Source organism: Neolamprologus multifasciatus, chromosome 7 (assembly GCF_963576455.1).
Source record: "Neolamprologus multifasciatus chromosome 7, fNeoMul1.2, whole genome shotgun sequence".
In the NCBI taxonomy this organism is placed as follows: domain Eukaryota; kingdom Metazoa; phylum Chordata; class Actinopteri; order Cichliformes; family Cichlidae; genus Neolamprologus; species Neolamprologus multifasciatus.
The window spans coordinates 9,575,142-9,587,261 of NC_140445.1; the positions used below are offsets into that span (position 1 = coordinate 9,575,142).

Genomic DNA, 12,120 nt, shown 5'->3' on the forward strand with positions numbered 1-12,120 from the left:
GAATAATAGGAATAACTTCCTATTGGGTTTCCAGTTGTCCATGTCAACAATAGAGTTTAATAGCTGAAGTAAGTTAACATTCGTTTCCGCTATATTTAATCAGGCTGACAACAAGACTTCGTTATCATAGGTATAATAAAAGTTTACTAACAACAGTTACACCAAACCAACATCCTCCTAGCATCTTACATAAGGTCTCTGAACATCAATAGAGTGAAGGTAAATGAGCATAGAAAAAACAAAACATCATCATTAGATCTTTTCTCTTGTGTAAGCTTACTTTGACCATTTTGCAGTTAAGTGAAAGACTGTAAATATATAAAAAGAACCTGTTGGTGTAGCAGTCGGAAAACCTCGCAACTGTTATTAGCATCCTCCATTAGCTCTGCCACAATATGCTGTTGACTTTTGTATAAGCAGAGTTGTTAATATTAATATATACTAATCTTGTTAATAATTTTGGCTCCTCACTGCGTATGATTCTGGATACTGTAGATCCTGTGAAAAAGAGAGCCTCAAATCACAAGTACTTGGCTCCCTGGTATAATTCTCAAACACGTCCCTTAAAGCAGATAACTTGTAAGCTGGAGAGGAAATGGCACATGACCAATTTGGAAGATTATTTAGCCTGGAGAAATAATTTGCTGCTTTAAAAGGAAGCCCTCCGTAAAGCTAGAACATCGTAGTATTCATCATTGATTGAAGAAAATAAGAATGACCCTACGTTTCTCTTCAGCACTGTAGCCAGGCTGACAAGATGTCAGTGCACTGTTGAGCCAACCACCCCTTTAACATTAACTAGAGATGACTTCATGAACTTCTTCACAAATAAGATTTTAACCATTAGAGAAAAAATTACTCATATTCATCTTACAGATGTAACAACCTAACATTCTACAGCTGCTTTCAGTACCATTGATATTCATTTAGTCTTTTTCTCCAATTGATCTTTGGGAGTTAACTTCAGTAACTACTTCCTGCAAACCATCAACGTGTCTTTTCGACCCCATTCCTACAAAACTGCTCAAAGAAGTCCTAACATTAATGCTTCAATCTTTAATAGTCAGCTATGTAGCACAGACCTTAGCGCTGGCAGTAGTTAAACCGTTACTTAAAAAGCCATCTCTAGACCCAGCTGCCTTAGATAATTATAGGCCAATCCCCAACCTTCTACTCACCTCAAAAATCCTTGAAAGAGTAGTTGTCACACAGCTAACAGATCATCTGCAGAGGAATGGCTTATTTGAAGAGTTTCAGTCAGGTTTCAGAGCACATGACAGCACAGAAACAATTTTAGTGAAGGTTACAAATGATCTTCTTATGGCCTCTGACAGTGGACTCATCTCTGTGCTTGTCCTGATAGACCTCAGTGCAGTGTTTGATACGGTTGACCATAATATCTTATCAGAATGATTAGATCACGCTGTAAGTATTACAGGTAGTGCGTTGCAGTGATTTGTATCAGATCTATCTAATAGACTCCAATTTGTTCATGTAAATGAAGAGTCCTCTTCAAACACTAAGGTTAATTATGGAGTTCCCTTAGGCAGTATCATCAGAAGGCATAGCATACATGTTCACACCCAACTTTATCCATCCATGAAGCCAGATAACACACTCCAATTAGTTAGACTGCTGGATGACCTCTAATTTTCTGCTTGTAAATTCAGATAAAATAGAGGTTATTGTATTTAGCCCCGAAAATCTTACAAATATGGTATCTAACCAGATTCTTACTCTGGATGGCATTACCTTGGCCTCCAATAACACTGTGAGGAATCTTGGAGTCATTTTTGACCAGAATATGTCCTTCAGTGCACATTTTAAGCAAATATGTAGGATTGCCGTCTTCCATTTACACAACATCTCTAAAATTAGAAATTTCCTGTCTCAGAGTGATGCTGAAAAAAAACTAGTTCATGCATTTATTACTTCTAGGCTGGACTACTGTAATTCGTTATTATCAGGATGTCCTAAAAACTCCCTGAAAAGCCTTCAGTAAATCCAAAATGCTGCAGCAAGAGTACTGACAGGGACTGGAAGGAGAGAGCAGATTTCTCCTACATTTGCTTCCCTTCTTTGGCTCCATGTGAAATCCATAATTGAATTCAAAATCCTGCTCCTCACATACAAGGTCTTGAATAATCGGGCCCCATCTTATCTTAATGACCTTATAGTACCATATCACCCTGTTAGAGGACTTCACTCTCGCACTGGAGGCTTACTTGTTGTTCCTAGAGTATTTAAAAGTAGAATGGGAGGGACAGCCTTCAGTTTTCAGGCCCCTCTTCTGTGGAACCAGCTTCCAGTTTGGATTCGGGAGACAGACACTATCTCTACTTTTAAGATTAGGAAAAAAAGGAAAGTTTTAAACCTAAAGCATATAGTTAGGGCTGGATCAGGTGACCCTGAATGTTCCCTTGGTTATGCTGCAATAGGTGTAAGCTGCTGGGGGATTCCCATGATGCATTGAGTATTTCTTCTTCGGTCTTTCTCACTCACTATGTGTTAATAGACCTCTCTGCATTGAATCATACTTGTTATTAATTTCTGGCTCTCTTCCACAGCATGTCTTTTGTCCTGTCTTCCTTCTCTCACTCCAACTGGTCGTGTCAGATGGCTGCCCCTCCCTGAGCCTGGTTCTGCTGGAGGTTTGTTTCTTCTTGTTAAGGAAGTTTTTCCTTCCCACTGTCACTAAAGTGCTTGCTCATTAGAGGGGGGAGTCTTATGATTATTGTTTTGTTTTTTCCCCCTGTATGTATTATTGTAGCGTCTACTTTACAATATAAAGCACCTTGAGGCGACTGTTGTGATTTGGCGCTATTTAAATAAAATTGAATTAAATTTACCGAAAGTCAAATGTAATCAAAATACTACAGTTCTGATAACCTTTGACTTCAACTGACAAGTTCATCAACTTAAAAACTTAAAGCAATGAGTTCCTTGATGTTTTTAGGTTCTGCTAACTTTACCTGACAGATTTTCAGTGGGACTCAAGCAAACAGAAACGGTTTGTTCGTTTGTTTTTAAACCAGGATTAACATATATTGCGGGTCATTGTCATGTTGGAAGACAAAGCAACAACTCAAACTGAATTCTACTGTTTACTACTTGAGGTTTTTTGTTTGTTTGATTGTTTTGCGGTATTTTGTTTTATGCTGCGTTTCAGTGTGGGGAATGTGTTGTTTCAGTTGTGTCCTTGCCCTTCTTTCTCCAAACATAAGCAGCGTCTCTATGGCCAAAGAACTCTAGATTTATCTCAGGTGACCAAAAGACGCTTTTATACATAATGTTTCTCCAGATTGTCCTTAGCATACTTCAGTCTGGTTTAAAGGAGTCTCTTCTGCAGAAGTTGAGCTTTTCTTGGTTTCAGTTTTTCAGGGGACTAATAATATTGACCCTGGTAATTTTTTGTATTTTTCTAAATAATTCTTTTATTGTGCAAAGAAAAATAATGTGTCCTTTCTAAAGAAAACTAATATGTTCAGAAATGCTATGTTGAAAATCCCTTGCTCTGTTAAAAACTCACAAAAGAAAAAGAGTTACAAAGGTAGAGAAATATGCACCATAAAAAATAAGAACACATCCTGGGACACTTTAACAGGATAATTACGAACAGGCTCAGCAACAGTGCCTGTGGCTCCAAATATCTTACAATGTAAACAGACATTGGCCGGGCAGATGCTGGACTTCAGCAAGCCTGAAAACATCCGTAATCTCTTCCTGGAGACACAGACCTGACAATCCACATTTCAGTTCCTACAAGCAACATATTTTTAATTGTGTGTTCTGATAAGATGTCATACACATTCAAACTACTTCACAAAAGCTCTCGCCTTGAATGGATGTGTTGATGGGATGGACCCTCTCTTACTTAACAGACAGATTATGTAGCACATTTTAACAGCTGATCCAGCCAGGTAACCAAAGAATTGAGAAATAAAATGCAATAAGGGAGTATAATCTATGATGTGTTGCTCTGCTGCAGACTAAGTGTGTATGGCTAAGGAAATCAAGCCAGACTAAGAAATACATGCTCTACCTTCAAGTCTCAGCACTCTATAGATATATTTATTTTCATAAAGAACTTTCTTGGGAGGAGGGGTGCTGGTGGAAAATCCACTGTAAACTAGAAAAATCTAAATGATCTTTTAGTTAAAGGTTCCTCCAAAGCCCAAAGTAAGAAATCCATCTGCTTACAGCCTCTTCACCACCACCAGCCCCAATTTTTGCCAAAAGCCATAACATTGAATGTGACTGAAGACCCACAACAACTTTAGTGGGGTGGTCCAAAAAAACATTTATCCATTTGCAAAATGTCTTTGGTGCACAGCTGTTGTACATATGTAGCAGCACAGGTAAATGAAACTTTATATCATTGTAAGTTGGAGCCTTGAATCTTTGTGTAAAAGAAGATTTGTGTTGTCTGGATATTGAACTGGTAGCAGTTGGAATATGCCCATATTACATAAATTATTATCATTATTACCCTTGACTTTAAAAATGTGCTACGGGACAGAACATAACCTTTTAGCAGTATCCCAGCTGTCCCACTAAAGAAAACAGAGTACTAGATATGTATTCATGTATGCCACCAATGCAAACAGTGCCATTTCAATCCCTCCTTTGCATCTCTGACCAGTCTAGTCCAGCTGACCCCAAAGTATGTTCCTCTAGTTAATTGAAAAACCTGTATCGTCAAGAGTTGCTAGGAGGTGAACAAATGAAACTATTGGGGCACTGTAGGAATGCTTTGAGTACTTACTCAACTCTGCTTGACTCTTAGGGTTTTGCTTTAAGTGGCACGACCTGTTACCAGGTACTTTTTTTTAGTACCAAGGTTTTTAGGCCAAGGTTCCAAGTGATCTGAAAATGTGACATCAATAGACTGCATGCCATCTATTGGCTAGTCACTGCTGTCACTCAAGTCATGAGAGCAATGCATTCACAAAAATCAAAACCACCATTTTTTTAAAACAAAAAAACAAAACAAAATACAACAAAAACACAAAACAACGTAGTGGTTCCTGAGTCTGACAAAAAGCCATACACCTAGCAGCAGGTATAGCATCGCTTTGATGTGCTCCATTGTTTTGTTGTATGTATCCCCTGCAAATGACTTTATGGACTTTTGCCCGCATTGCTAATGAACACAAACTCATACCAGCTCTGACTGTTGTTTTGAGAACAACAATCTCTGGATCACCTGGATCAAATTCATAGACTCCTACAGGAGAAAGCGGGGGCTAAATTTGAGCCAATTAGCACAAGGGATTTGTGGAAATTTTTTTTTTTTTTTTTTTTATTAGTCCTGTATTTATCCAGGTAAAAAACTGATTGAGATTAAAAATCTAGTTTCCAAGAGAGACTTGGCATCATGGCAGCAAAAGTCAAAAGTCAAAGTGTGAAATAGCCTGAAATAAATGACTGGGTTTAAGGTGAGAGACAACCAGTGAGCAGCCTAGAGAGCAAATAAGCTAAACAATTTCTTTAAAAATAAATCTAACAGGATTAGTTCTGCCTCCTTCCAACCACACACCTCAACTGCATTCAGTGATTTTGACCTTTTCCCCTCAAAGTGAACAGATTGTACTGGAAGGCCAACACCAAAACTGGGGTTGTATACAAGAAGGGAAAGATCCTTCAACATGTGCACTATTGCCGATTTTTTTCATCAGTCTGTTGTAGCAAGTTCTGTAGTCTGCAAGGAGAGCAGCACAGAGGCTGACGTCACCAACAAACTGAAGAAAAGACAAATTTATCAGAAAAGCTGTGCCTTGTGGTTTCTAACAAACTGGATACATTTGATGATGTGGTTGACGTAGCGACGACTAAATTATGCTTCAGCAGGAAATCTATGTCATAACCAGAAACCCCTTTAAACACCACCTTCCACGTACCCTGATGTGCACCTCCTGAGAAATGTAAGGACATGTCAGGTCAACGCAGCCTGCAATAACCAAATAGCACGGAAGGTTGCGGTGTAGGGTTAAGAGGGGTTTCCAATTACCTCGCAAGTTACGACGTAGATTTCCGCGTAAGTCTAAACTGGGTTTAACTCTCTGAACAACTTACTGGACAATCAGCAGGGCACTTCCCATAGCAGGCTGATATAGCAATGGGGCTACAAGGACAACTACAGGAAACTTTTCATACCTACTGCAATAACTCTGTACACTGAAGCACATCTGTTTGGCAGATAATCATCTGTTCTTTCAAACAAGCCACACGTGTGATTTCTCGTTTGTATACAAAAAGCTCCCTACTTTGGGAAACTTTCTTTTGCAGCCTTTTCATTGTTCCTGTTAAACTAGTCAGTATATTCCCTCTGATACAAAATGTCTTCCTTGTTTATACTCCACACATCAGCACTCAGACATATACAGATTGCTGAAGCAACACATTTTAGCATTAGGCCTCAACAGTCTGACTATTTCATACTGCTTTCACTACTACAAACATGTGTTTTCCTGATCCTCTGGTTCCACCTAGTCACTAGAGTAATGGGGAGATGTGAATATTATACTTGCATGGTTCTGTATGTCTGAAATTATTATTATTTTTTTTTTAAAACACACAACTAACATATGGACCGATACATCTATTTTTTTTAAATAATCAACCATCTTTATCCAGCTCTTAAAAGTCCTGTTGTATTATTCTGTCCATTGTCAGATCCTTAAATATAGATGATGTGTCCATCTATATTTAAGGATCTGACAATTCACTCACAAATAAAGATCTTTAAGCCTCTGAATCTGTTGTATTTCAGTAGAACAAAATGTTTTGTGGCTAGAATACATTTTTAAAACTGTCATTTGACATGATTTGTTACCATGACAATAAAAGAAAGAGAGCTGTCCACTCCATTTTATCTAAAACTTGCATGTTTTCTAATCTTAATCAAGTGGGTTTGGTACCTTGATAGCACCGAACAACTAGTAAAACACACTTTTGTGGAGATAGTATAGGGCTGTTTTTTCTCCAACTGCCATGAAAATAGGGTAAATATTTACTGAGGATATTTAAAAGATTGGTTATGATTGTTTGTAGTTTATTTGCTCACATCTCAGCTTCTTTTACGTGAGGTTGCTATCAATTAAATAATTTCTTATGAACGTTCACTCCGAAAGTGGTATCAGTGATCATTGGCTGCAGGCTAAAAACATGTCCAATTTTATAAGAAATGACCTGCCTGCCTTGAGGCCATAGTAGGTTTGAAATGAATTAGGTTTTGTTAGCGCTTACAACACCTAACTAAAATTATGGTTATGGGTGGTTCTATGCTTTCTGAAAGACTACAGAAGATGGCTAAACTAAAAATGTACAGAATGATTTTAAATCATTCTGTAAGTTTTACAAAACAAATTCAGATGCTGTTAGCCGTTCCAACAAACACTGTTTCAAAGCACATTAAAGTCTTTACACCTTTTACTTTCACAAGCCTGTTATCAATGCATCTGTGGACTCCTCTTAGTCTCAGTAATTCCAAGCATGTCCCTTTTCAGCCTCCTGTGTTTAACTTTAGATAAACAGCCGGTTCATTTCATACAATCCCTGCTCTCTCCAAATATGAACTCGAGAGACATGAACTGTTAACATAGGATACATGTCTGTAGCTCACTTTGCAGTACTGCAGTACAGATGCAAAAGGAAGGATATTTCAAGTCCTAAGATTTACACTCATTTTCCTTGTAATACAGCTGTTTGACAAGGAGAGGGGTCAGAGGGCATCAGACTGACAAAATAATAATGCAACCCCGTAGTGTTTCTGAGGATTTGGTATGGCTCGTCACCCTAAAATGCATCCAACTTAACTAAAGACCAGGAGTTCAAGTTTTTTAGCCTGACATCAATTAAATATGCTTGTGGATGTATCTAGAAATGTAAAATTGAACTCTGCTCTGTGTATTGTCAGAGAGACTGAGATTCCCATAATGAAATAAAACATAGCAAAGTTTTTCTTTTTCTTTTAAATTCTTCTTTGAAATCTGTTCAGTATCACATGCATTGTTCTTAGCACATATGAAATTCCTTAAGAATGTCAGAAAATATATATTAAAATATATCTTAGTATGGTTAAAGCAGGGATCCAACACATTGCAATGCCTCCATTTTAAAACTTTAAAAAGTCAAGTTAAAACAAGAACAGAGTAAGTCGAGGGTTATGTATGTACAAATGTATGAGTTTTAAAACTACTAAATGGAAAAAAGAACTAATTTTCCTTATCCCCACCCCACGCAAAAAAAGAGAAAATCCTTAATGTTCTCATCTATTTATTTATTTAATTATTTTTAAATCGGAGACCTCTGCGCAGCTTCTTCATCCTAGTAGCCAGAGTTAAAAAGAAATGCCGCGACAACGCCAAACAGCAGAGAGCAGGAGGAGAATGTGCTAATCATTTAGCTCTCTGCACCCCACCCCCACCCTTTTCCCTTAATACCAAATGGTAAGTCCTCAGAGCGAAAGCTGAAAACAGGAAATCTGCAGAGCTCTCACCTCCCACAGGGGGAGTAAATTAATTAGCATGACTGACAAAGACGTGAGATCACCTCGAGCTATGCGTTCAATTAACATGACAACTACATAGTGGTCCTTTGAGTCCAACACAAGCACCCCTTTTTATGAAGACTAGGAGCTGCAAGAACACACGTCAACAAGCTGAAAGAGGACAAAGAGTGCTTAAGTGGTCACAGATACTTACGGGAGACCCCCCCACCAATCCAACACACACACACACACACACACACACACACACACACAGTGCTTCCATTTAAAATAGTGAAACGTGTATATTTAAAAAATATAAATACACAACTACAAAATTCAACCAGCATAAAGGGCAAAGTTCGAAAGGATTAAAGGAGAGAATGTATAAAAATATTTAGAGAAGAATCTTCGTTATATTTACTGTGTGTCCAAGTTTGGGTAAAGTAGGAAATTTAAGCGGTAGTAAGCCATCCGTGCTCTCTGCGAAAATATTGATATTCTCTTTAAACAACGGAAAGTCCATTTCTAAACAGATCTCTTAACTCGGACTGCAAAGCGGTCAACAAAATCTATTGTGTGTGGAGGAGTGGAAACAACGTGGAAACATCACAAACTGTTTTTCAAGCCAGAGAATTCTAAATGTGTAGGACTCTTAAGCAAATCTTTACCTACTGGCCGGTCTTTATGTTGTGTAGCCCATCACTTCTCACCTTAATCCAAATTCTTTTGGAGTTTGAAAGAAACTCACCTTCACATTTCAGACTGGGCGACAACACAAGTATCCAGAGCAAACTCCTTAGGAAGGTGACCATGGCGTACGTTTTCACTAAGGAAACTTTACAACAAGACTGATAACTTTATTATCCCACTGTTTGAGCCGATGCTCTTCTTTTGACTTCTCGTTTTCTGTCCACAGTCGTAGCTGGAGAGAAAGCTTACTTTCCAAATCGTCAGAGAGTCAGACACGAAGGTGCGGGACAGATGCGGGTTCGGAGAGGGAATCAGGCGGTCGTTCATCCCACTTACAGTCCACAAGAGAGACGGGCTGAGCGGCTGCCTCTGAGCTGCTAGTCCTGCGTTGGCCTCTGTCCTCGCGTTGAAATGCGAGCAGTGACGCGCACATGAAGTGCAATATGGCAAACCACGTTTTAGGAAGAGTGCACCATCTAGAGACAGAACCCAAGAATCCTAACAACCAGACTGCCAGATCTACAAATCTTATCCTGTTAATAGCCTATTTACAAATACAAACATTAACACGAGGAATCTAGAGTCTGCAGTGCTCATTTTGGGAAAGCAAATATATTAGACACAGCGTAGCGTTCAGACCATACCTTTGCTTGTTACAACTGCTGGACAGAACAGGTTTAAAAAAAATCTGGTAAATATTTCATGCTTCTATCATTTTGCATTATTTTAACTCTATTTTATAGTTTGGCATCTGAGTAGTAGTTTCTTGGTCAAGTCACAGTTATTTTCACTGTAGTTCCTGACTTCTCCTTTAGGTCATTAGGTCTCACTTCTATTCTTTGTTCTTGTCATTTCTAATATTCATATTTGTGGATTTTCTTTGTTTCAGTTCTCAGGTTCTGTTTATTTCCTTGTGTCATTCTGCCTCCCCTTTGCCTTGTGAAGTCTCAATCACATTTTTGGTTATTTTTATTTCATGTGTTTCATGTTTAGCTTTGCTTCCTCGGTTTTGTCTTTCTTAACTGTTACCAGCTGTTTTTCCACTGGCTTCCTGACCACTTGTTATCCCATACTTGTATTTATTGTTTCACGTTCCCTTTGTTTTTTGTTATGTCCTCCCTCATGTTGTGAACTCCATGCATCTGTATTGATTCCACACATCTCAGTAGCGATGGCAGAGATAGAACATTATTTTGAAACATTTTAAACACATCACTTATTACATATGGTGACCAAATAAATGTGATTTAAAAACATTGCACTCAATAAACTGTAATGTTTTTGTGTGTCTTGTGTCTTTTTGTCTCTAACCTTTGTGTTGGTTTATAGTATTATTTCTATGGATGGATATTTTATTTGAACCAGTCAGTATTTGTATGGGGCTCTTCTATACATTTGAGTATTTTTATTAAGAAAGACAATCTGTTCAACAGTACTCAAGCTGAGAAGGTTCCATGTCTTGCTCTCTCCTGCTTTGGAGAATATTCTATCACAGGGGGACTGATGTGGCTGGAGTGGAAAGCTATGTCTTGACCAAGTGGAATAGATGAGAGAATATGGTGGCATGCTGGGTTTGGTAATCTAGAGGGTTATCTCCTCTTGGTAGATATGAGGCTGAGGGATAGCGCTGAACCTCAACAGAGGCATCAGCAGTAAGACTGTTTTTGGTTGGTTTCATCTCTCCTTCAGTCAAAAACATCCCACAGCCTCTCTTGATGATGTTCACTTGCCTCTTGTACTGTAGTGGCTGATTTTGATGGTACACAAGCACTTGTTTGCGCTTGAGAAGTTGACTGTTTCTTGGTCAGCACTGTTGAAAGGAGTCAAAGTTGTTTTCAGGGAGGACAAGGCTGCTGCAGCTAGTTCACAGGCGCTGAAACCTATTTAATAATAATAATAATAATGGATTGGATTTTATATAGCACTTTTCAAGGCACCCAAAGCACTTTACAATGCCACTATTCATTCACTCTTGCATTCACACACTGGTGGAGGCAAGGTACGGTTGTAGCCACAGCTGCCCTGGGGCAGACTGACAGATGTGCTGTTCCATCTAGTCTCAACTTCCTGTAGGAGGGTTTCTTAAATGGCTTTTTTTCACAAACAAATTCAGTGTGTGAGCAAAATAAGGCATGTGTCACACTTGTAAAAGTTGTGCACAGGCTATCATGTTGAGCACATCATCAGTGATTTAACATGTAACCTCGTTCTGTATCCTCCCATGAATGCAGAAGAACAACCTTGGCTTCCTTCAAATGCTCAGTGGCGTGCATCACCGAATATGTTAATTGAGGTCCACATATACACTACCAGCCAAACAATTTAGAACACCCCAGTTTTTCAAGTAGGGGTGACGTGGTAGTGCAAGTGGCCCCCGGGCCTCAAGTTTGAGACCCCTGATGTAGAGGAAGTGGCTGATGATTGTGCCAGTAGTCAGTATCTGTAGCCAGTCTTGTCAGGGGTGTCACTTATGCTCAGGCCTATGCAGAACAGCAGTGGGGACTGAGCATCTCCTGGGTAAATCTAACACTTGGTGATGACTTGTGCTATTGTGCTAACTGGTGTTTTTCGCCACATCCCCACTGATTTCCTGATGAAGGATCTTAAGGGCTTGTTGATCCTATACAGTTATAGGCACTCCAGAGTTCACGTGTGTCATAGACTTTCTTGTAAGCAATCCAAGAAATGTTTTGCCCCTCTGTTTTTTCTGTTAATTCCTTTTTGTGCCCCGCTCATGTGTTGAGTCATATGCCTATTTATCTTAGCTGCTATGATGTCTGAAAGAGCTCCTACTGAGTCAGGTTATTGGCTGGTATGTAACTAACGTGGAGTGCAGTTAGGTTCTTTAGATAGGAGGTGTGAATCATATCAGGGCCTAGTGCTGACCAACTCTTCATGCTTCAGACCCTTTCTTGGATGTCTGGCACTGTTCAGAGAGG

At 39.0% G+C, this 12,120-nt stretch overlaps 1 protein-coding gene across 1 annotated transcript in view; it reads right to left on the reverse strand.

The window, feature by feature from the left end:
- Positions 1 to 10,417, reverse strand: part of ror2 (receptor tyrosine kinase-like orphan receptor 2) — a 43,982-nt gene extending 33,565 nt beyond the window's left edge. Inside the window, exon 1 of the mRNA XM_085167246.1 lies at positions 9,240 to 10,417. Coding sequence (XP_085023372.1) covers positions 9,240 to 9,303 — 64 coding nt within the window. The 5' untranslated portion in view covers positions 9,304 to 10,417. The remainder of the gene's footprint in view (positions 1 to 9,239) is intronic.
- Between the last annotated feature and the right edge of the window lie 1,703 nt (positions 10,418 to 12,120).